General features: G+C 39.4%; 1 protein-coding gene across 9 annotated transcripts in view; it reads left to right on the forward strand.

The window, feature by feature from the left end:
* PPP2R2C (protein phosphatase 2 regulatory subunit Bgamma) overlaps nucleotides 1-25,832 on the forward strand; it is a 193,767-nt gene that overhangs the window by 126,717 nt on the left and 41,218 nt on the right. For all 9 annotated transcript variants that reach the window (XM_038134256.1, XM_038134259.1, XM_038134255.1 and 6 more), the window contains 4 exons: nucleotides 11,633-11,730; nucleotides 12,344-12,509; nucleotides 16,689-16,801; nucleotides 19,056-19,233. In XM_038134256.1, the coding sequence (XP_037990184.1) occupies nucleotides 11,633-11,730; nucleotides 12,344-12,509; nucleotides 16,689-16,801; nucleotides 19,056-19,233 (555 nt within the window). The remainder of the gene's footprint in view (nucleotides 1-11,632; nucleotides 11,731-12,343; nucleotides 12,510-16,688; nucleotides 16,802-19,055; nucleotides 19,234-25,832) is intronic.

Genomic DNA, 25,832 nt, shown 5'->3' on the forward strand with positions numbered 1-25,832 from the left:
AAAGGCTGCTCTGCCTTGAGAGCACAGCAATAATTACTGTGGGCTGCATTTAACAGCCAACATGATTGTGAGGCACAGCTTCAAGGATATTAGGGGAATTTGGAAGCCTTGTGCTTCTATCAGGGGCTTAGGTGTCTAAATGTTATCTGTGTGGGCTGCAAATTAGCATTCACAAGCAGTGTGGCTTCAGGAGGCATGGCCTTGGGGAAGGTGCCTGCAGATTTGTGAGCCACCACCATTTGCTTTGAAGCCCCCCCTGATGTGGGGAGCCTCCTAAGGAAATTCCTCTAGGTCTGTTTTTGTGCAGGAGACAGAAACCTGATTAGTGATGTTTATTTTCCAGATGATTTTTGTTTTGACTTTTCAGTTTTAGTGATAGGATGAAAAAAAAATACATGTTGCATTTAACCTTTTGATGAAGAAGGACTGATTTTGCTTAGTGTTAAAACATAGGTTTGAAGCTTTGAAGTCTCTGTTCCATAGCTGTAAACACAGTGGGAATGCTCTGATTTCCCATTTGCAATATTGCATTGTTAGACTGGAAAGAGCTTTTAGGGCTGTTTTACATAATGATTGGGTTCCCTGCATTCTGCTACATTCAGAAATAAAACAAAAAACCCAGAAACTGCCTGACCAGCAAATGGTTCCTGTTTTAGACATTGTCCGTAGCATTTGTAATATTTGCTGCTCTAGTCCTGTTATGTAATTGATGTCCATTGGGAATATCCCAAAACAGGGATGTTTATTTCCTGAGGTTGTTAACAATGTTTGAAGTTTCTTTATCAGACACAGACTGGGGAAAGGTGCATTGATTTTTAGTGTCTTCTGCTCTTTAAGTAATTTTTTAGGGGAGTAATTACAGAAATACAATGTATTTAAACTCGAGGGCAAATTTAACATTGTGTTTTCACACTGCAGCTGTCTGGAATTCACTGTTTCAGGGCCAAGAGTTCATCTATTTTCTGACATAATAGGGTGATTAAGCATGCTTTTAATTTTAAGCATGTGAGCAATCCCATCTTTCCTCACATTTATTCAGTTGGATACATACATGTGTATGCATAGACAGATAGATAGATAGATGACTTTGGCCTTTTGTGAGCTGAATCTTATGAAACAACGTTTTAGGCCAATGTAAAGTTATGTAAGCCTTTTCTTAGTATCATTTTCACGTGCATATCAAACCTTAAAACAGTAGAGTAATAGTAAAGCTGATACAGTTATCCTGTTTATTTTAGACAAGCTTGGGAGCAGACTTTGGTCTTCCATCAGTAACAGCAACCCATATAAACACCAAAAAATGATTTTTATCTTCTTGGGATCATCATGTAAACTTGCTGAAGCGATCTTGACACAAACAAGAGCTGCTTGCACGATCTTTGAACTTGGCTTTGGTTTACACACTTAAAGCAGCCACACCACCTGAATAATTCTGAGAGGTCACAAACACTGATTTCAAGGGATGCTTGGAATGAAGCTAATATATTATGATATGCATGATCTTCATCAAAGAAGTATTAGGCATTCCCAGAAGTCCCAGAGTTATATGATCTTGTGACAGACCCAGAGGCAAATTTAGACTTGTCAGCTGAATTGCCTTTGGAGCCTGCCAAGCAAACAGATGCTAATGTTAGATGAGTGTCTACATGGCTTGGCATGGAGCTCCCATGACAGGCAGCAAGCCCTGTGTGTGACCTTAGCTTGCTGGTCCACTGCTGGGAATCACAGAGGAGATGTCTAGTGATGTGTGAGTTAGAGCTGTCTGTTGCTCATGGTGTTTGAATATAGTTTATTTGGATGTTGTAGTCAGAGTCTCTCATGAGAAGATTTAAACACTGCCATCCACCCTCTTGGGTTGCAACTGAGAAAGCAAACACAGTTTGTTTTCCTTGTGCTAGTTCTACAGCTCCAGAGCCCCCTGTATGCTGGGAAACCCCAACCTCTGCCAGGTGCAGTAGGAAACCCTAATGTAATCTGGCATGGCAGAGTGTGAATGTTACTCTGTGTGTGCCACACTGATGCCTATGAGCTGCACTCACCCACTAAGTACATCTGCCTGGGCAGCCTGGGTGTTTGGGGGCCCTGGGACCAGCTGGCACAGAGAGGCCCATGAGGGTGACATTCTGCAGCTTCCAAACCACGGTGGCCATGTGTGTGCTGGCTGTTCAGAAGCAGCCCTGCCTTGTAGCCTCTGAGCCATGCCAGAGTGGTGTTTTGGGGGAGAGCAATTTACTGCAGCCAAAAGTCTCTCAAGGTCCTCTCTTTATCAGTTTAGCAGTGTGAATCACAGCACTGCAAAACCCAGGAACATCCTGGAGCTCTTCATTTGCTAGCACAGATAGGGCTGTTGTGTGTCTGCCTGCCTTGTCTCTGTGCTTAAAGACTCTGGCTCTAGTCCAGCTCCAGCTCCAGTCCTTCATGATTTTTAAGATTATATGCCCCTTGCTTCACCCAGAAGCCTGCTCACTGGGCTTTTTATCCATGGGTGCATGCTGTGGTGAGGCTTTGTTTGTTGGGACTCCATCAGTATATTCATTTAGCAACATGCATACTTATTTGAGCTGAATATAGGAACATTTAAGTCTCTAGACAAGTGATTAAGGGCTTTATTAAATAGAAATGTTTTGCTAAGCCACAGCATGGATTATCTGTCCCTCAGTATGTGTATAATCAAAACTGGTTCTCTGATCTTGGATAAAAACTCTGGAGGATCTGTTTCATTTTTTTCTTTTGTGTAAAATGGGAATGCTGACATTTCTTTGCTGACTTCCTTGGGTTGCTGTGGAGTTTAATGCTCAGAAAGTGCTTTGAACATGAGAAATGCTGTGACAGAATTACTGAGAGCTTTGCTTCTGGAATTTAATTGCTTAGTTTTGGGGGGGAGGGGGGAAGAAAAGTTCAGAACCAGCTGGCAGTGAAATTCTATTGAAGTTTTTACGTAATATATGGATATAACATTCATATGGAATGTGGTTATTGAGAATTGTATTTTAAATTTTGGATGATTTTTCATTAGTCTTTGATAAATTTGAAATTAATTATTCTCCTTTAAAATTCTAAATATGGGTGGGATATTTTTTTTGTCTCTGTTTTAGAATAGGCTTTTAACAAAACTTGATGTTTTCTTATTGTAGATCATTACAATTATTATGCACAAGCAGAATCACTTCTGACAATAAAAGTAGAATTCGTGTGTATTGATAATTTGTGTGCTTCCCAATTTTGGCTTCTGTTTGGCTCTGAAATGAAGGGCGAGGTTCAAGGTCTTTCTGTGCTCTCCATAAAACCTCGTTGCCTAGCATTTTTAACACTTGGCAGCACCATTTCTAATCTGTCTGGTGGTGGCAGCCAGGCTGTGCAGCTCCTCAGTGGGAAGTAACATGGAGCTGAGCAGCAGCTCCCAGCTCAGGCAGGCTTCCTTCTGTGGGTACCAGTTTAATGTGGGTACCAATTTCTCTCGCTGGAAATTGGAAATGCATGATGTGATGCCCATGGCAATTTTTTCTCTTTTGTCCTTCAGCGTGGGTTGGTAAGAGGAGTGGACTGGCACATTTTCTAAATATGTGCATGTTTATCAAGCAGAGTGTTTCATGCCTGTTACTGAGTGCTTTGCTTAGATGAGGGTCTCATCTGTCAGCAAAGAAAGAAAGAAAGAAAGATCTGGCTGCAATTTTGTTTTTCCTTTTTTTTTTACCTCTCCCCCCTGCCCCCTCCCCAAAATCTCAGAAGAGTAAATGACTAGCATGTGTTACACAATGTAAGCTGTGAAGAAGATTTGAGGCAATGTGAAATTTAGAAGCTTTCTGTGCATATCTTTATGCTAAAATAGAGATTGATCTGCAGTGTTTTTTAGTTTTAAGCATTGCTTGTAAGAATAGACACAAGCAGAGTTACCAAATGGCTTAGATTTACTGAGAGCAAAAGGCTTTCTAGCCTTTTTTTTGGTCTTGTTCAGGCTGAACTTGATGGAGGGATTGCTGTTCCCCTCTTTGGCATTCCCAGGGGCTGAGGAACCTGCTGGAAGCAGGGCTGGAGCAGCCCCTGCATTGCCTGTTAGTGCTCAGGGAGGGCTGCAGGCTCACAGCACAGAGAGGATGCTCAGGGACTGCAGGGCTGCAGTGCCTGCCCCTACTGGGGGCCCTAAATAGGCATTGACAGGAATCCTGGGAAGCTTTTTATCAGTCCACTGCATGTTTCAGATTAAGAAGGCACAAAGCAGTGCACCTGGTGACTTCAGCAAGGATAATATTAATAATGTTAAAGGATAATAATAATAATAATGTTAATTAGCCATTCTGCCTTTGCAACCTTGCTGGTCTAAGCGGGTCACCTTGAACATGAAGACACTGAAGTGCATGAAAGCTGTAGCCAAATTTTGGAGAAATGTGTCCTAATTTTCAGCTACGCTACATCTGACAAATGTTCCTTGACCTTATTTACTACTTAAGTGGTGGGAAGCTTTGCATTCACCTCAGTGGGCAGAAGGTCAAGTCTCTTGGGCCTCTTTTCCTGGAGGCTTTGCACTCTGCAGGTGGGAGATGGGTGCCAGAACGTCTGAAATAAGGGCTTTGAGCTTTTGAATGAGGAATACATATGTGGTAGGGCCAGTTTATGAAACACTGAATCTCAGTGACTTGTGTTCAGTGTAATGTGTTGTTTTAGCATAGAACACTGAACCCAGATAACCTATTTTACATATTTGTCCTGTAAGCAGTTCTTTTCTACATTGACTGTGCTCTAATAGTTGATTTTTCTAATTTGAGAAATACAGCTAGAAATTAGCATGTGATTAAAAAGCTGTTGAAAAAAATTTTCTAGGCTCCTAAAATAAACACATACAAAAATAGTGGAGGAAAAACCCAACTCCATTAAATCTCCAGGCTAGAAAAAATAAATCACATAGGTCCTAAGTACTCATAGAGGGCTAAAGACTTTGGGTTTGGTTTTTTTTAGATTCTGTTTTAAGTGAATGTTCTCTCTGAGTGAGCATTGAACATATGTTCAGATGTTCTGCATGGGAAGGTGTTTTCCTTGGTCCCTGAGGATAGGATGCATGGACTCGTGAAACTCAGCAGTCTCATACTGATCTCTCACCCAAGCCACCAAGGTGTGTATGTGTAGTATTTCTAAAATCCAAAAGTTGGAGATTGAAGATGAAGAAAAGGGAGAGATTAACACGATGCTTGCCAGGATTTGGAGTAAGAAAAATTTGTTGCTTCCATTCTTTGGTGTTTTTTAACTTTTATTTACTGTCATACCTAGCAGAAGTGCTCCTGTTTCAAGGTGCCTTTCAAGACCTGGTCAGCATTCAACTGTGCGGGTTTGGATTTCATGTTAGGAAGAGGTTGTACTCAGGAAAAAAGGTGATATTTAGCCTGATAAACCTTGTCCTTGCATGACAAGATTAAATGGGGCTGTTTGGATTTTGCCTTTGATGTATTTGCCTGTGTTAGCAAAGAAGCTTGGCAAGGTGGCAGTTAACAAAATAACTACCTGAGGTGTAGTGGACACCCATCTCTGGATTTCATTTGAATTGATCACCTTGTTTCAGTGATCCCTCAAGGTTTTCCACTGTTAGCAGCATCTGTGTTCAAAGTTTGCCTTAGCCAAAATCAGCTTCCTGTTGTGTTTTGCCTTGTCCCTTCATCTAACATGGTGTAAACATTTGCCATATTTTAGCACAAATTCATCAGACTTTAAAGCCATAATAAATGAGGAAGAAAGCAAAATTAAAGATTTCCCAGGATGACAAATAATCCTAGGAGTGAAGGGGCAGATAGATCCTTCTTTTCAAACAACTTCTTTTCTGTTGTAGCATTTCCTTGTACTCTTTCATGCTTTCTTAAGCTCTCATGTGTCCATGTAGTTTCTCAGGTGTGCTCTTTTGCACCCTTCCTCGTGCTTTTTTCAACATTCGTGTGCTCTCTCCTTCTCTTGCCATCTCGTGCATCCTTGTGCTCTCCTTTTTCTCATTTTCCTCATCTGGCCACCCAGTTTGTGCACATAACCTGTGTTGTTTTGGTGCCTTGGAGAGGTGATCAGGCAGTTTGTGTGTAGGACAAGGAACCTGTATCTGGGTGATGTGGTTTAGGGATTACAGTGGTAGTGCTGGGTTGATGGTTAGACCTGATGATCTTAAAGGTCTCTTCCAGCCCTGATGATTGTGATTCTGTGATGAAGTATCTTGTCTGCCCAAGAGTGGAGTTGGATTTGGGTGTGTTGGTTATGGGTGTTAAGTGTCTGACCCAGCCAAGGTGGATGGTGTGATGTGGGAGTGTTTGCATTCTGCTTGCTTGAACTTTGAGGATGCTTCTAATGTCCTACAATTCCTGAATCCAAGATGGTGAATAATACTACTGTGGCCCAAAGGGAATGCATTTACAGAGCTGCTACTTCAAGCAGGACATTTTTCAGTTGTCAAGGATCTCTGCCAGCTATTTCAGAAAAGGTCTTCATACATTTGAGGTTTTGCATACTTTATTTTCTGGCTGTTTGAGGAAACCTTTGAAAGTTCAGGTTTTAAAAAGGTAGCAGGCTTTTTATTTCAATTTATGTTTTTTCTTTCCCTACTTTTTTTTTCTTTCTTAGTCTAGACTAAATTCTGACAGCACAGCTGTTTGTATTGGCTGTCCCTTCATTCGAGATACTGTAATACTGCTCCTCTTTTATTTGCCATTTGTCCTTTTGTTTTATGTTTCTCTTTGTTGCAAGCTTCTTTGTTGTTTCTTCCAGATTATTCTCCTCAGGGACTTCTGTATCAGTATGACTGAACATTGCTTGCAGCCATGCCAGATTGTGCTGTGATCTTATTGGATTTCACAAACCAAGGTTAGGCCGGGTCAGAACTTGGTTGAAATAACGTAGACTACAAGATTGCCTGCTAGCCACTGGGAACACACACAACAAAATCCTGACCCAGATGTTGATTCCGTCAGCTCAGCCTGGCTGTGCTGACTGTGCTGGGTGTGATACTAATGCCAAGTTCTGACCTGCTCTGGCTGGTAGGATTTCACAGCTTTTTTTTCTTAGGGAAGAGTACTGTTGTTAATTCCAGTGTTCTGGCCCATTCCAAATCCTTTAATTCTCTATTTGGATTACGCTGGAATGCAGTTGAAGATTATATTCTCTGATCTTCTTTTCCCTGTACTGTTGCATGATGATTGCCCTCAAAACTTGCTGTGCTGTTCAAAAAGCTGCATTTGTGTGCTGGATGAAATAATTACAAAATTTTGTTTACTTTGCTGATCTTCTGAAGCAAAAAAAAAAAAAAAACAAACCAAAAAAAAAACCCAAAACAAAACAAACCACAGTCTTCAGATGAAAGGTTCCAGAAAGGTAGAAATTTTTAGTAAAAGTAAGACATGGAAATTACAGTTGAGCTTTTTTTAGAGTTGCTTGAGGTTTCTGGCTAAAAGACTGTATGAGGATGTGTAAGTATGTTCAGAGTTAGCTTCACTGAGTGCATATTAGGTGGAAAATCGCATACTGTTACACTTGAGTGCCCCAAAATGATAGGAAGATTGAATATATAGGTAAGGCTTTTCTAATTTATTGTAGAGGTACTCAGACCTGTTGGTGTTCTGTATGGTTTTTAATACCTTATTCCTTTAAATAAAGCTGTGAGAGGCTAGAAGGTGAACATAGAAAAGTGTGTAATGCTGTGAAAGAAAAGTATGTAATGGTGTGAAATAAAGGCCAAAATTAACTTGTTATACCAACCTTGTTTCACCCCTGCACTCAGACTGGGGGGGGGGCTGCTGGGGAGTTCATTTGCCTGCATCCATGTAGGAACAATACTCATGAAGTTGTGGAAGGAACAGTACAACCAGCTTGATTTAGCTTGATGTGCCCGGGTGTACAGTGATGGACTTAGATCTATCACAAAACCTGAATATATCCAGCTAGGCAGCAGCCATTAACAGCACAGCCATTAAGAACATTTAAGGAGTGTAAATTGTGAATCTGCAGAGGAATTAGTGAGGTATGAAAGGCTAGGGGTGACTAGGAGTCAGTAAATGAAATACTTCACAGGCTGGATCAGGAAAAGCTTCTTGTCAGTTTAAGCTGTAAAGTAGTGTGATATCTTTCTGTGCAGAGTAATGTGGTATCTTTCTGTGAATACGTAAAATAAGTTTAGGGATTCAAGTCTGTAATGCATTTTGCATACTGGGACAATTTGGTGTGGCTGGATGTGGACCAGACAAGCAGGTGTTTGTGCCCCTGGAGTATTTTCATCTTTTGAAAGTTTTGGGTCTGCTTTTCTCAGTCAGCACCTGTATATTGAGGGAAAATATTGAATATCTTGAATTTTAAATCCAAGTTTATACACATTTCTGCACAGAAAAAAATGGAAAATTTAAAATTGGAGTAAGAAGATTAATGTTCTGTAAAAGATGGGATTTACAGTTTGATTGTAAGCGTTTGGCATTGAGGTTACCCAAAATTATTCTTAATAGGTAAATTATCTCTGTCTCTGATAATCCTAATTGTCAGTGCAAAGCTTGGCACTGCCAGCAGAGATATGGAAGGTGTAGTGTAGGAGAAGGCTGGAAGGAGTCTTTCATCTCTGCCATCCCTTGCCAAGGGCTTACTGTACATGCAAATTCATCAGCTTTTCTATTGTGGTGCATTTATATATCCTGGAGAGGCTGAAATCTGGGAATTAATTGCTCTGTGTGCTCAGGGGGCCACTCTGCAGTGGAAGAATCTGTAGGATTGGGGCAGTAGTGGCTGGTGTTGCTACAGCATTAATAAATACGTGGGAGAGTGTCCTGCAGAAGAGTATGAAAGCTTTGTTGATTGATTTTGTCCTTACCTCCTCTGTTTTAGGAAGAGCCAGCCTGGCAAACCCTTTGTAAGAAAACAACATGACTGATGTTCACCTGCTGAACAGATATGCTGGATATGTTTGGGGGGTGGTGGGGTGGTGTTGTCTGTGCAGGGGACAGATAGCTGTTGTTTTCAGCTGTTACTTACAGGATCAATAAAACTGATTTTCCAATTCAAGGATAATTTTTACCAACAAGCTACATAGCCTATAAGGTCATAATATTGGATCTGCTCTTTTTCAGAACAAGTTAATTTAAAAATGATAGGTAGTTTCCAGCTCAGGATTAGTTTTTCTAATAGAAAGGTGAGATGTATCTGGAAGATACACCTTGGGAGACGGTGAGAATTTTGCCTCAGAACAACATTGTTGCACACTGCCCACAATCCTTTTCTTTGAACAATAATCATTTAACTGTGCCTGATATTTCAATGTCAAATACAATATAATAAGAAAATGCAGAGCTGTTTTATTACAATCCTGGTTCAGTTCTTATGTGCAAATACTGCTGTGGACTTTACTGGGCAATGACAGGTGCCTTCTGTAAAGTTCAATATACTTTATGACCACTGCCACTGTAGAGAAGAATGTTTCGTGATGTTATGGAATTATCCCAGGCCAATTACAAATGCATTCACACATCTATGTCCAATGCCATTCATTCCTATTGCAGTTGCTTTATCTTATTCTTTTGTGACCTGTTGAGAAAGTCTCATATACATGGCTCATACATACACACATATTTTAATACTACATTTCTCCCTCTGCATTTGCCCTTCTTGCCCATTGCATGCTCAAGATAAGGCACAGTTTAAAAGGAGTATCAGTATGAGGCTTCTGCAGTTGTCCCTATGTGATTTGGGTGAGATCCAGCTTTGAATGAGTAAAATCATGCCGCTGTCATTTTATAAGCAGGTGACCACACCTACTATCAGTATGAATTCTGTAGGGTGAGGAGAAAATAACCAAAAAGTGTGAGGAGAAAAAAACCAAGAAGTGTTCTTCCATTGAAGGCAGTCTGAATGAACTTTACATGCCAGAAAAGTTCATTAGATTTTAAGATTTTAGAAAACAACCCTTTTTATTTTTGATATCAAACTCAATCCATTGCACACCCCAGAGCATAATGCAACATGATCAGAATCTCTGTCCTTTTCCCATACTTTGGTAAATCTTGGGCTTTTCTGGTCATTATCCATGAAATATGCAGTCTGTGGAAGTCCACATAAAAATCAAATGCCATTACCTTTGAGAAGCTTTGGGTTCAGACCAAAAAATATTCTAAGTCTTCATGTGCCATTTTTCTCAAAGTCTACACATCCATTTATGGTCCCCTTTCCTCCTTTATATATTGGAGTAGTAGAGGGAAAAAATGGAGGAATGTTGGTTTGATTTAGAAGAATTTGATGGTGAAGACTTGTTTAAAAAAATGAAAAGATTTTTTTTTTACTGTGATTGGAGCAAAGTTTTCCTTTTTTAGATGGTAAATACTTTATAATGTTTGAGTAAGAATCTGCCTTTGGATGCCTGTGTGGCTGATGAGAGCTACTGGCAACAGACACTTTCTAACACTAAACTGCTAGTTTATTAAAAGAATAATAGAAACAGATGTTTTCAATTCATAAAATTTATCAAGTAAATGGTTCATCCACTTGCTATTTCAATCCCTTTGAATTTCTGTGAACTCATTTGAGGCTAGGTTCTCAAAAGAGCTTAGCCCACTGTCACTTCATTGTTCTCCCTATAAACTGATGGATGATGAACGTGTTTGAGAACTGCAGCTTTTTATGCCTAAAGGGGAGCTCCTAACTACTGACACTTCTAAAATCTGGCCCATGTTTCTGATGAGTGAGTACTGATCATTATAGAGGATTCATACATGCAGTCTCTGAGTAATACCCTGCATTTGTCTGTGATTGTATATATGATGGTTTCTTAATTTACTATTGCACTAGGCATTTTAATTCAAATTATGCTAATAGTGTAGGATTAACTGTGGATTATGATTCTAGCATGTACTGTCATTCAAACAGAAGAACCAGTTCTTCAGCTCCTACAGCCTCTTTCTCCCTCTCATCCTGATGTGTGGTAATTTGTGCTCAAGACTGGCCTCAGGTTTTGATGAGGTTTCTTGTTTAAGCTGATGAAAGTGCTTAGGGAAGGCGGTTGTTGAAAATCAGGAAAAGAGAGACTGAGATCCTTTTTGTCTTCCAATGACACATTTTTACGGTGCTGAAATGATTTTTTGAAAACAGTGATTAGAATGGGCTCTTGCCAGCACTGCACAGTGAACAGTTCTGGTTTTGCCTTCATTCCTCAGCAGTAGGACAGGCTGCACGTACTTTGCTTTTGCACTTTTGACTCCAATACCTATTTGAGAAAACTATTGCTCAGGGGTTGTGTTAAAATCACCAGAAAGCTCATAGAATAAATAATACATGCTAGAGAACTGAGGTTATGTTTGTCCTTGCTAGAGCATATAGCAGGAGGCCAATTTTCTTCTTTGCCAGTACTGAAAAAACCTTTATAGCCACCCAAGATGGCTCTTCTTGGAGCATAACCTCTTCAGAGAGCTTCTCCTCCCCCAAACTGCAGATGTGCTGGAAACACAAATTTGCCTCTTTAATGTTTGCACTTGTTTCATTAGATTGTAATGGCATGCAGCCTGTTTGCATTAGTGAATTCATCTGTATTCCTTCAAATCCCTCATTTGTTGCATTTTTTTGTGGAGTGCCTGGTATTTCTTGTGACTTTGTGTTGTAGCAGCAGTCTAAAATCTGCTTTTTTTCCTCTTTCTTCCTCCAGCTGATATTATTTCTACAGTTGAGTTCAACCACACTGGAGAACTGCTGGCTACTGGTGACAAGGGGGGCCGAGTTGTTATATTCCAAAGGGAGCCTGAGGTATGTGGGTTACCAATGTTGTCCTCAACAGCCTGATAAAACCTGGCTTAATGTTTAACATTTTATTGAATTAAAAAACATTTTATAATCTCAAGATTCAGTAAATCACTCAGTGATTTACTGAAGAGTGTCACCTGTTCAGAGATGAAGTGAAATAGGGTGAGGATTTTTAACTCGTCAGTTTGCTGTCCCAAACAAAAATGCTTTGAAGCTCCAAAATTCTGATATAAGGAAAAAAAGAAGTTTATTTTTGTTTTTCTTCTGCCTTGTTTTAATAGCTTTTTCCTGATGATGGCACCCTACTCTATTTAAAACAATACCTTCGCTTACCTTCATGTTCCACTTCTAAATTCCATTCATCTGCAGTATCTTGTGCAGAAGTCTTTCCTGAATAGCTGACATTTCTTCAAAACTTCTAATATTAAGTGTTTCATTACTCACAGCAAATTTCATTCTTGCTGAAACAAATCTGTCAATATAATGGTTTAAATGAGAAATTAGATTAAATTTCCACTATTTTTTTATATTTATAAGGTTGTTTACGCACCTTTCCTAAGGAATGAAGATATATTGCTGTCATAAACAAAATTTCTGTTGTTCTTATTCCCCATAGAGTAAAAATGAGCCTTACAATCAGGGGGAGTACAATGTTTACAGCACTTTCCAGAGCCATGAACCTGAATTTGATTATTTGAAGAGTTTGGAGATAGAAGAAAAAATAAACAAGATCAAGTGGCTACCACAGCAAAATGCAGCTCACTCACTTCTATCAACAAATGGTGAGATTGATGGGTGTATGCAGGACATAGCAGTATTTGCAGTATTTGCTCTGTGTCTTTTAGTGCTGACGTATATATTTGCTCATTTTAATCTACTGTTTTAGTAATTTCCTCTTTCAGAGTTTACCAAGACTGTCATTCTGCCTCTGATATCTGTTGTTTGCGTATTTTATGCTTAGAATCATGAGGTTTTTCCAATTGATTATTCACAGACATTTAAAGAGCTATCCATTTTTCTATTAATATGCAGTGCTATCCTGAAATAGATCATGTGACAAAGGCATCACCTTATTCAGCAGCTTGTTTTTCATGGGAAATTTGGAATTTTTTCTGCTATATTTGTCATAACTTTTATTATTTGTAGATGCATAGATGAAGGTTGGTGAGAGAGAGTAATTTATTTTTCTTTTCATTCATTATCATCAGAATAGTTAATTTCAGTTTTAAAGAGGCACACAAATCTTGGGAAGGCAGGAGGATAATACTAGGGTATTGATACTGACTCATATTTCTGACATGTCTAAAGCCTACTGATAAAAGAAGGCAGTATTATTAACAGGAGGGGATATTCAGATATGAAATAAGGGGAAAAAACTGAATGTAACCTAACATGAATAGGTGTCATTTAGGAAGCATTTAGACACCCACCAACTTTATTATTGCAGATGATGCATGACACAAAATACCACAAAAAATTTTTTTAAATTTTAGATCTGATGGTAATCAGAAAAGAAATTGTTTTGTTCTAGAAGTTTGAGTGTAATTGGGAGTTGCTGATAAGAAATAGGGTCTTCTCATCTTCGGGAACTGACACAATATAAAGTGATTGCTTTGCATTGAAATATATAGCATTAAATAATGTTTCCAATAATTCAAAGTATATGATAATTTTTTAGTATTTTGTACTTTGTTTTACCTTAAGTTGCCTTTGACTTTTTGAGGTCACTGTTACTTGTTCAAAATGAAACATCCCTGTAACAGAGAGGTGATTTTTGCTAATTTAATGATTAGTCACCTCATGAAGTTTATTTCTACTATTCTCCCTTGCTCAAGATATCCCTCACCCCTTCAGGTAACTAAGAACAGCTTCTTCTGAGTGTGTGATACAAAAGCAGATTATTGAAAGTGAACCTCTCCCTTTTCATTTTAAAGTTTGTTTTTAGAAACACAGAGGAATACAGCTGAATCCTCATGATTTTCAGCTTTTGCAGTTATAGGTAATATAGATTGCTACATCAGTTTTCTGGTTTGTGCTGTCATGAGAGGGGAGAAAGGAAGAAATAATCAGTCCTAGTGCTGCTGTGGTTAATCCCTTTTCCACTAAGAGTGAGCAAGCCTGGGACCTGGAAAAATACTTTGGCCTCTGCTTCTCCCCCTTAGTTTTGGAGCATCTCAGCAGACCCCTTCATGGTGAGGAGAACAGAAATGGTTCCACTGGCACAAGCCTTGGATTTTGGCTTTGAATTGCAAAACATTTGCTGTGCCAAGGAGGATTCCTAGCTTCCTGGCACAGCAGGGCTGAAGTCTCAAATTCACCTCCTGGCATATTCTTAAAGATGGTTTTAGCTTCAGGGTACAGACAGCCCACGTTGAATTATTCACTGTTTCACAGATTAGCTGGGAGAAGCCTTTGACAATGTATATCAATTCCATGCCTATAAAAAGGGGTAATAATATGTTTCCTAACTTGAAGGCACTACCTGTCACACATGCTCATATTGGACAGATTGTAGAAATATCTTGAGTACTGTTTTTTGTTTACTAAATTCCAAGCCTGCTATTTTAATGCAATTTTTGATATTTTGCTCTCTGACAACTTAGGATCTAATGCATGGTTTTTGCAGGAAAATGAGAACTGTGAGACAGCATCCTTTCCATGTGCTCAGCTGGGCAGTGCCCACTGGATGTTCTGGAAGGAGCATCCTGCTGTTCAGGAACATGCAGGGGAGAGTCTGAGGGGAGAGTCAGTCTAAATCTAACCCTCAGTATTTGAGGCTTGGCAGGTCTGCACCTGCCCAAATCTGTTCCTTTCATTCTAAGGAGGACTTTGGTCTGAAGTTGTTTCTGCCCAGGTCACCTCCCTCAGAGTCAATCTTGGGTCCTTTCCAGTTCACGTTATCAGCTAAGCTTTGATTGTGGCATCTTAATTAATGGAGACAGAAGGAAATCTCCAAGGCTTTCAAATCCTACTGTGGATTTACAGTGCTTGCAGTTAGCAAATTTGTAGTTTTCACTGTAAAATGAACTGATTTTGTAGTATAATAATAACAATTTATTATGATTCATTGGTATCTTCTGTACCAGAATATATTTGGGCCACTTTCAGTGTGAGCTACATGAGGTAGATCAGAATTTATACAGATTGTTTCATCTGAGGATGTCAGACTGCTTACCAGACATTAATTAATTTTAACTTCACAACACCCTTGAGACTGAATGCTTAACCTCACAGAGATGTTTCTGTTTTTTCTATATTTTGCAAAATATAAGCATACTTAAAACTTCTAAGGAAGATTTAAAGTCCAGAGGTGGATAAAGGAAAAGAAAACCAATACATTATTACCTTACCTGCTAATAAAACAGTTTTCACTCAGGATATAGGTAGATTTATTAATAGGAATCAAATCTAACAATGGAAAATCATTTTTTTTCCTTAGAATTCATTTTACAATTGCTGTATTTATAATTTTTTGGTAGATCAGCAGAAATGCACTTTGCATTTTTTACATTTAAAAAAAATCCAAGGGCATGACATGACCTATGTATATTTTTAATAATTTATTAACATGATATACAATACAAATGAAATGTATTGAATATTTTAAAGGAGCTTTTTAGTAGCAGTTTGAACTAACCTCTTGTTCTGTAGATTGACTGTGATTTTTTTGCTTGCATATTAGCATATCAATATCATTAAGAGATACATAATATCAAAAATGTGTAATGGAGGGATTGATTTTGAAACAAAGAAAGTTCAAAGTTAAAAGTTGCTACAGAAAGGTAAATCAATTCATGTTTTTCCTATATCCTGTCTTTAAAGTGGTTTGTACTAGCATTTGAAAGTAGTATTTGGATCAGCCACACTGGGGAAATTATTGTGCTATGTACTTGGGAAAGAAAGATAAAGGAAGAAAGTGAGATGAAATCAGAAATGATGCCGGAACTGAGGTTAATAAGTCTGTGCTGGCAGCTGAAGGGCATAAGCAGATGCTGCATAAGCAGATGAGTGAGACAACCTTTAGAATCTCAGGGACAGATACTTTGCGGAAGAGGTGGCACTGATTTTTGAGTCTAGGAAGCTTTAGGATTGGCAGGTTAGGAGCACAACCACGGTGGGAGTGGACAATCAAAATTAGGAAATCTGGAGCTTCAGCTTGTATAAAAAAACCCCAAAGACAAATGCAATTTGAAATGTTTAAAACCTGTTTGTTGGTTTCAGAGGTTCTTTGCTAACTGAGAGACATCATTACTCTCTCATCATGTGCTTCACCCATCATGAGAAAGGAAGAGTCTATTATTCCATTAAGAATAGTACATTTTTCTCCTTATTTCTCTCTCCTGCCATCACAACACGTCTCTTAGTTTGGTTTTTTTATTTTTTTTTTCTCAGTTATTTCTCAGCTGCTCTCCATTTGGAAGGATAAATGCCTCCTTCTTTACACAGCCTTTCATTTGCAGGAGCTCCTGAAGTTACACCAGTGCACTACTGCCCATTCCCACAGTGGGCCAGGAAGGGGTCATTGGTCTGGCTGTATACTCCATGCTGTTCTTGTGCTATTTATAAGTAACCTAGCAAACTGGCATTAATGCCAAACTAGTTTTAATAGTGACATTATTTCCTTGTCAAGATACATTGATAAACTGAGCTTTAGCAGTGAGCATTGAGCAGTTTGGGTTTGTTCTACCTGCAAACTGCCAAGTTGGATTCATGAGCTCCACACAGTCTGTCAGCTGACAGGAACCCCTGACTAAGAGTGAAGATCTGATCTGGGATGTACTTTCTGAGTACTTTGTCTGTGGGCAGCATTTTCTGGATGTGCAGAATTAAGTGACCCAGACTATTTTAGCACAGGACTTGTCTAAACCAAGGTGTAAAATCTTCTTTAAGGAATATATTGTGAAAGGTAACTGCACTCATAATTCCTATGCTGACAGTTGCTTGTCTTTTTTCTTTTAAAGATAAAACAATCAAATTGTGGAAAATTACTGAAAGAGATAAGAGACCGGAGGGGTACAACTTAAAAGATGAAGAAGGAAAGCTTAAAGATCTTTCTACAGTAACATCACTGCAGGCAAGCTTCTGTCCATGTCCAAAATTCAGTTGTTTCTGTGTGAAAAGGGTAGTGCTATGTCAGTAAAAGATTTAAATATGTACCTAATGTTAAGTATTTATATGATAATTTTAACTGAAGCTTTGGCTGACTGCTCACTGTATTAAATCTGCCACATATTTGCAAGTCACAACTGCTTTAAGATGTACTGACCAAAATAAGTAATTTTGAGAGTTCATGTTGGTTTTATTTTTCCTGATAAAATTCTATTGTGACTTAATGTGCTTTCATGAAAGGTTCTTTAACCTCTTGTGTTGGAAGCATTTTATTTGTAATTAATTGCGAGCAGGGTTCTTGCCACATTCAGAGCAACTGGGTTAAAGACAGTACACCAAATTTCAGTTTCATCTTTTTTTTTGTTTGTTTTATAAAACAATTGTTTTAAGAGTGGGATTTGCAGTAGTCTGTGCTCTGGTACACCTGAGATTCTGCATTGCTGAAAAGATGCAGTCATGGAACTCGTATAAGCATATGTGATCATAGAATTATTCAGTTTGGAAAAGACTGTTGTGATCAAGTCCAGCCAGGAACCCAGCACTGCCATACTCAATAAAACATTGCCCCAGGTGCCACTTCTACACATCTTTTAAATACCTCCAGCTATGCTGAATCAACCACTTCCCTGGGCAGCCCCTTCCAGTGCTTGACAAAAATTTCAGGGAACAAATCATTCCTAATATCCAATTACAATATAATAACCAGTATAATCCAGTTATAATATAATGACCTTCCCAGTGCAACTTAAAGCCATTTCTTTTTATCCTGTCACTTGTTTCTTGGAGAGGAGACCCATCATCCACGTGTTAATGTAGATTTTTCCTCTCAGACTTTTTTGGCTGAATTCACTCCAGGTGTTTTGGCAAAGGAAGTGGCTTAGAGCTGGAAGGCTATGTTGTATAAACACTAGTATGTCTTTATTATTGAAAACAAAACAACCCAACAAGTCTGTTGGGGAAAAAAAGCTTCCAAAATGTAAATATGACTACATTCATGGAATATTTATCTATTCTGTATGATTAGGGAAACAAAACTATTCCAGATTGCTTATAGTCTGAGAATTCTCTGAGAACTCAGCATCCTCTTGAGGGGACGAGGAATGGCAGGCCCTGATCTCTTCTCTGGGGTGACCCAGGGAATTGCTTGAAGTTGTGTCAGGAGAGGTTTAGATTGAATATTAGGAAAAGGTTCTTCACCCAGAGGGTGATTGGGCACTGGCACAGGCTCCCCAGGAAAGTGATCACAGCACCAAGCCTGGCAGAGTTCAAGAAACATTTGGACTCTGCTCTCAGGCACATGGTGTGGTTCTTGGGCATGGTGCTGTTCAGGGAGTTGGACTCTGTGATCCATGTGGGTCCTTTCCAACTTGTCATATTCTGTGATTCTGTAATTCAAAGGTTGAGTTTTGTTTTGTTCCTTGAGTAGAAAGTGAAACTCAGATGTTTCAAACTCAAAGTCTGTGTTCCTCGTTTAGACTGCCTTGTGGGTTGATGTATGATAGATTGTTTCTGATGCATGTTCAACAACATGGAATAGTCCCAGTCATGGACCACAGCTTTACAGTCTTTAATGCTTTATTGATAGGGAATAAATGGAGTGTCTACTTACTGAAGCATGACTTCGAAGTGACACACAGGGAAGTAACGGGGGCACATTGACAAGTGATGATTTGTGATATTGGCTTTTCAGGGGTACATGTGTATGTACAGTGTGCCATGTTGGCTTTGTTTTGCAAGCCTTTATTTATTATGTTCCTCTGAGATTACAGCCTTTTCGCCACGTGAGTTTTTTGAAAGAGAAACATCAAGTAGCAATACAAATACAGTTAAGTGATTCACAACTAAGGGCAAACCCCTTAGCAAAAGCAAAATATGAATGCTTCACTGCTTGCCAGAGCCTCCTGCAGATGTGGGACAGTAGCTTGTGCAGTGGGACTGACCTGTTCTGTGGCAGCTGACAGTCCCTCCCTTCTCACAGTCCAGGCTTTCCATCGCTCTGCCTGCCTCTTTGGTCTCTCCCTTCTTCCTTGGCAAGGAAGGCCTTGCCCAGCAGTTAATCCAGGGGGAAGTTCAGCTTGTGTACACTGTCAAAAAGTCTTATAATATTGCAGTCTTTGAATGCTTTCTCTGTATTGGAATTCTCATTGTCCTAGCAAAACACTATTTCAAGTCTTCCTCTCTTTCTCTGGTTTGCATTTTGTTTTGTTTTTTTTTGGCAGGTGCCTGTATTGAAACCCATGGATTTGATGGTAGAAGTCACTCCCAGGAGAATCTTTGCTAATGGTCACACCTATCATGTCAACTCAATATCCGTCAACAGTGACTGTGAGACGTACATGTCAGCGGATGATCTCAGGATTAACCTCTGGCATTTAGCTATCACAGATAGGAGCTTCAGTATCCTTTATTGTGATTCCTTGCTCAGTGTTCTTGTTATTAGTGGGCTTAAGAGGACTATTTTAAAATATTTTTCTGCAGGTTTTAAAAGATACCTTTACTTACCAGAATCCCTGCAGTATTTGTAACAGAAAATGCTGAGATATTCTAAGAGACAGCTAAGAGATGGAAAAAATCAGGGAATTTTATATAAAAAATAACAGTGTTGTTCAAAGACATTTAAATAAAAAACCAATGCCAGCTGAATGGTAACTATCCATCTGACTAGAATACTCTGTATTGTCATGTCCTGAAGACAATTCATGCTGAGATACTGCACCTTATTTTGCTGCAAGGTCAGTCCTGATCCTGTCCCTGCCCCCCATTCTCCATCATCCTGCTTCCCACAGCACTAATGCCCGAGATGCACAGTTTGGGGGTGAGGCTCAGCCGCTTTGTGTGAGTTGTGTCTGTGATTAATGCAGGCATTGATGTTTCAAGTGCTGGTGTTTTCCTGAAAGCTCTGTTGTGGAGTCATTCTGGCCATATGTGAGGCTGCCCCTTGCACTGCAACTGGGTGTCTTGGAGGGGGAGCAAAAGAGAATGTAGCCAAGAAAAGTGATTCTCTGTGTTTTGCAGAACATAAATAGACTGGCAAGAAGAGAAATAGGTTATGGGGCCAGGTCAGAATGTTGCATTCCTTTGGCGATTTCTTTTTGAGTGTATCAAAAGGAGCTAGAAGAATATGTCTCTGTGGGTTTATATGAGGGACTATTAGATGTCAAAGTGAAGTTGTCCTGTTGGGGTAGATCTCCTCAGAGAAGGCACCAATATGATTGGGGTGTTCTCCCTGTCTCTGGTGATTGTATTTCTTCCTTTGTGGGCCAGGTCATCTTTGAAATTTAACTCACACTTTGTTAATGTCACAGAAAGCAATGATCTTTAAATCAAACAATACTTAATGGCCTTAAAGAATTACCTTTGCAGGGTCAAGTGACAGGTGCCCTTACCCTGGGAATTGTATATCTGAATATCTCCTCAATTTGTTTCCAAATTCAGACTGGTTTTCTGTCCTTCACCTGTGTAGATTAAGCAAGCTTAATAGGTTTCCTCTTTAATATGACTGCATATTTAGGAACAATTTATATGTGGTACTTCAAAGCCCAGCCATGTCTGCCTTGATATCCAAGCAACTGCACTTTCATTCTTCAGTAAGACAGATCATAATTATTTACCAGCACAGCTATTTGGAGTAGCAGTGTGGCTCTGACAGTGTCTTCCTCACAGCAGATTCACCCTCCAGACTTCTCTCTGTGCTGGACACTTTTGCATGTGACTCTGCTGTGTGTTCTCCTCTTCTGTGTGTCCTCCTCTTCTAAGGCAGAGCAGTGGGTCAGACCAAGCACAGTAACCTCTGTACCCCTCTGTGTGATCACCAGATCACATTCCAGAATGCTTATGCAAGAGAAGGCTTTGCCTTTGGCAAGTCCTTTTATTGTATTAAAGCAATTTAATAATCTATGGATTGCCAAGAGAAATGTTCCTGAAAAGTTTCAAAAACCAAGTAAATAGTTGTTATGTTCATGAGGACAACATGAATTATTAGTGTCATTTGCCACACTAAGAACTTACTGACAGAAATATCAGCAGTAAATTAATAGCTGTGTGGACTTGTTTCAAGCATTAGTCCACTCCTGTGGTTGAGTGTTTAGTAATAAAATGTCTTTGATGGTTTCTGATTGATCAAATTCATTGATTTAGGTCTTAAAACATGATAAAGTTTATGACACACTCATTTTCTGAGTATGTTCTAAGAATGATCATGAGAGGGAAATTAAGAGTGTGTCTTTGAGTTTTAGGATAGAAAACTTTTCCTGTGTGTGAGACAGTGGCTTTGGGATACTTGGATTTCTGTCTTGGGTTGAGATGCAGATATTGCTGCTTCTTTTGCACTTGAATGAAAATCCATGAGGACTGTGATGAGAGAGTTCAAGCAGTGAGAGAAGACTAGGTAATGGGATAATCAATTCTAGGGGCAAAATGTTCCTGCTCAGGTGCCCATGGTGGCAGCAGGTTGGCTTTTGTGGCTGGATACTTGTATGCATTCAGGAGAGTAGGCTGAGTTACAGAGCCTGTACCCGCTGCTGTTTCAGACAATATAAGCTGTACCTGTCTGTTGTCAAAACCAGGCCATCAGGCAGATTACTTTTACCTAATTCTTTGATGAACAGAAATTTTGACATGGGTATTCCAAGAGAGGGTGGAATAGTTACAGAATGTTGCTTGTATTGGGGAATCAACTGGGAGGCCATGATAACTGAAAGAAAGGGACGAATGAGTTAAACTTGCATCAGTCTCCTGACAGGGATCATTTTGTCCATACAGAGCCCTGTACATCTTGTAAAATTGGGGATGTGTTTTTCCCGGGATAACAACATCTGTCCCTGAACTGCATTTCTGTCCTACAGAAAAACAACTTACATAAAAATCTCCTGGAAGTAGATGAGTTTCTGGTAAAATCAGTGGGTGTGCCAGTTCCAATTAAGACTCGACTTATTAAGGTGGAAAAATTCTGCCAAACAAACAGTTTAAATTATACATGAATGTTGCTGGGCTTGGTGCCTTCTGTAACACATTTACAGGGACAGGCAGGAGGAGGCTGAGGCTGTTTTAAAAATGCTTGTTTCACATCTTTTTACTGAATGCAAAAGGGAAATGAAGCATCTTGCTGTTTTACATTCAAGGCTTGATTCCTTGAAATGCATGTTTAAAACAATAAATAGAAAACATTTTGGTTTGAAGTGGATTTTGTTAAAAAGGGATCTGGCAGGGATGAGTATTTGTCTTTCAATTTTCCCTCAGAGGCAGCACTGCTACATATAATGACCTACAATCTGTTTACCCAAGAGGCTGGTTGTGACAATGACACAAACAACAGTGGTGGAGTTTCTGGACATTCACTTTATGTCTGCACATCTTTACAAACTGCGTGAGAAATGCTGGAGAAAGACTGAATCAGCAGCAGTGTGTTTAGGTATTTTACAAGTAAAATATTTTGCCCTGTAGAATTTAATTTGAGAACAGTTTGGTTATAACCATCGTTTTAGCAGTTTCACAAATCACTGATAATTTTTCATTTCTTTGAAAATACAGAACAATGGAGATCTTAAAGTAATTCTCTATCTGTAGTCTTTGGGAAAATACTTTAAATCAGCTTTGCAGAATTTGACCAGAATATTTACCTTAGGTAAAGCCTTAGGCAGATAAAATACAACTAGTGCTTTTCTGGTTTGCTTTTGTAATAGTGTAAACACTAACTGGGGTGAAAAGCAGACAAGTGAGTTTATGCTATGCCTTTGTAAATTTAATGAGGAGTATGCAAGACTTCTGTACATTGCTTCCCATTTGCAAACGGATCTGCTCAGTATTGTTTGGGCAGGAGGAGGCAAGGGAGAGGAGGAGGTGAGAGAAAAGGAAGGGGGAAGGTTAGCCTGGTAAATAATTGCACATACTAGGATTCTCTTCAGTAAAAGGTTTAATGTGTTTGGTTGTGTTATGGAGAGTGAGAGTCAGTGACCTTAATTATGGGTGATATTCTGCACTGGAAAAGAAGTAAGGTACGGGTTGCTGTATTTGTTAATGTTTGGTCTGAAATGGTTTAGCAGTGTTGTCCATAGCTTAAGTCTTTAGATAGTCATCTTGGGTGAAATGAATGAGAAAAAGAGACTGCCAGGAGCATACTGATAAGGCTTACTTGCCATTAGCAGCAATCTTTGGACTATCTAGCTGCACTAAATATTCTTTATGAGAATGTATTTGGATTGCTCACAGAACTATGTAGCTCATTGCACTTGAACTCCCTTCATTTCCTGGTAGCACACTATTTCACTCTAGAGGCTGTCATGGCATTGCTATGGAAACAACATTGCTGTTTCCAGCATGTGCTCATCTTGAGACTCATCTTGACTAAAATACTCATTTCTCAGTCAGATCAATATAGTCCAGGGTTATCCTGTTTTAATAAAAAATTCCTTCTTCGTGTCCCAAAAGGGTTAAGCTAATTAGCAAATCATCATAGGGCCTTCTTGCAGTCTAATGTATTCTGGGCATATCTTGGATAGTCAGTTTGTTAGGCACCATATCTTGGGAAAATGAATTTACTTAAGAAGTAAACAACTGGGAAAAAATAGAAAACCCCAAAATAACATGGTGTATTGATGGAGACCAAGTTTGTGGCAGCCCACTGTGCATCTTAATGTAGTGCATATATAGGAACATACAGAGCTCTGGGAGCAGCCTAGGCTGGGGGAGATAGCCAGCCTTACAAAATCCCTGTACCTGCCTCTGTGCTAAGTATGTGAAAGCTAAACTGAAGCAGATCTGCAGTATTGTCTTGTTATTGTGGAGGAAGTGCATACCCTTGAGTGAGATAAGGCTGTTTGTGTAAAAATGCCTGAGCCAGGATGACTGTGCACGAGCTGTGTGCTCAAGGATGCATTTTCTGTGCTCTCAAAAGTGTGTCTGCACTCTGTGAGAAACTGCTACCACCCCCACCCTCTGCACTGTTTTCCTACAGAACACACCTTCTGTTTGGGACATGGCAGACCTTACTTCTCTTTTGAGAGCTCTGTCTAAGCCATGTTAGCACTTCCTATTCTGTCAAGAAGAGTGTGTCAAATCTCTGTCAGGTATTTAAAAGGTGAATGTTATGCCATGGAGTCATATTCCAGCTGAGTTGCTACTAGCAACATTTGAGTAGCCTTTCCTCAAATTTGTGTTCTTTTGTTCTTTACTTCCTAGAGTCTCTCCCTCATCCACACACATTGTGTCTCTCCTCTGGTAAAGGAGAATGAAGATGCCTGCAAAGCTAAAGTCAGGTCTGTAGGTGAGAGGATTGCAGAGGTGCCATGTGCACTGATCCCATGGTTTGGAGAGATCTCTGATTCTAACTCTTGAGAAAAGATTGCTTTGCCTTTCTCATTAAAACACTCCTATGTGAACGGCTGAGGGAGGAAAAAAGCTTTTTTAATGAGCTGATTAGATTCTGGGTTGATGGGATTCCCTTGCTAGACTCCACTTTTTCAGAACGGAATACTGTCTAGTGAAGGAGTCTTCTGCTAAGAGTTGGCAGTGGCAAACCCAAAGATTTTCATATCTGACTTGTAGTCCTTAAGCCCTGTATACCCTGGTCTTTCCCAAGAATTTTCCATTTATATTACTCTTCCATGAAGCAATGAAAAAGTTTTTCATGAGAAAAATTACTATAGTAGAGGGAAATTGATAGTTACCCATTTAGCAACAATTCACAATCTATTTCAGGTTGTTTTAAACTGATCTGATTCTTAAAGCTCTGTAAAATAGCAGGTTCCATTGACTTTGCCTTTTAATTTTTGGGTTTGAGATCTTTTCATCTTCTGAAAAATAAATTATTTTGAAATTACCTATGAAACTACAGATAGCAAATCACCTGATAACTTGAGGATCATTTACACGGGTGTAGTTCAGTAATAACTTTTGCTAAGATGTAATTAATAGATTAGCAGCAGGTGTGGCAGTTCTTATATAGGTTTTTTTCCTAATACTTATAATTTCTGTGTCAGCAAAGGTATGTATGAGGGGCAATAGATCATAGATCATGACTGAGACTTAGGATAGGGACAAACTCCAACATGTTCTGCTGCTGATGGGACCACAACAAAGTGCTGTACAGATATGATGGTATTAAGGGTACTTAAAGGAATTCTTGAAATAATGAAAAATAGCCCCTTATTTTTTGAAATATTCTTTTAATTAAGTCAGCAGAAAGCATAAGCAGTTCAGATCATCTCCAGATCTGGACACAGCACTCCAGGTGGAGTCTCACCAGATAGAGGAGCAGAGTCCCTCCCTTGGCCTGCTGCCCACCCTGCTTTGGGTGCAGTCCAGTTGGTTTCTGGGCTGTGAGTGCATCCAGCCTCTCATCCAGCAGCATCCCCAAGTCCTTTTCACAGGGCTGCTCTTGATCCCTTCATCCCTCAGCCTGTGTTGATACCAGGGCTTGCCCTGACCCAGTTGCAGCCCCTTGTACTTGGTACTGTTAAACCTCATGAGATTCTCTTGGGCCCACCTCTTGAGCTTGGCCAGGTCCCTCTAGCTAAATCCTTGGTGTGTGCTTTTGGCTGCATGTTAGGAAAAATGCAGGAGGGATTCAATAGGAAATGCAGTAGGGATTCTTTTATTAAAATCACACAAGAAATGTTGTTAGTGTCAGTCTAGGGGTGAAATTAGTAAATAGGTAATGGTAATAGGAAAAGAGTATGTGTAACTGTAAGTTGTCATCTTCTCTGAACTGCATAGAATTCCAATGGTAAATGGAGCCTTTCATGAACTCTCAATAGACTAATTTGTAAGAAAAATTCTGTGTGTCCCCAGTGCAAAGTACCAAGAGAGATCTGAATTTCTAGGATCACTTAAATGACTTTGCCTAGTAGGTACTAACATAGATACAGCTTCTAAAAAAGGCACTGAATTGTCTTCTGTTTCTGTTGAGGTAAAACTACATCTGGTTCAGATACAATTTTATTTCTGATGTGGCCATCATTATTTGGAATATCTTAATTGAGTACAGCTTTTAAGCTTTT

Source organism: Motacilla alba, chromosome 4 (genome assembly GCF_015832195.1).
Source record: "Motacilla alba alba isolate MOTALB_02 chromosome 4, Motacilla_alba_V1.0_pri, whole genome shotgun sequence".
Classification (NCBI taxonomy): Eukaryota; Metazoa; Chordata; class Aves; order Passeriformes; family Motacillidae; genus Motacilla; species Motacilla alba.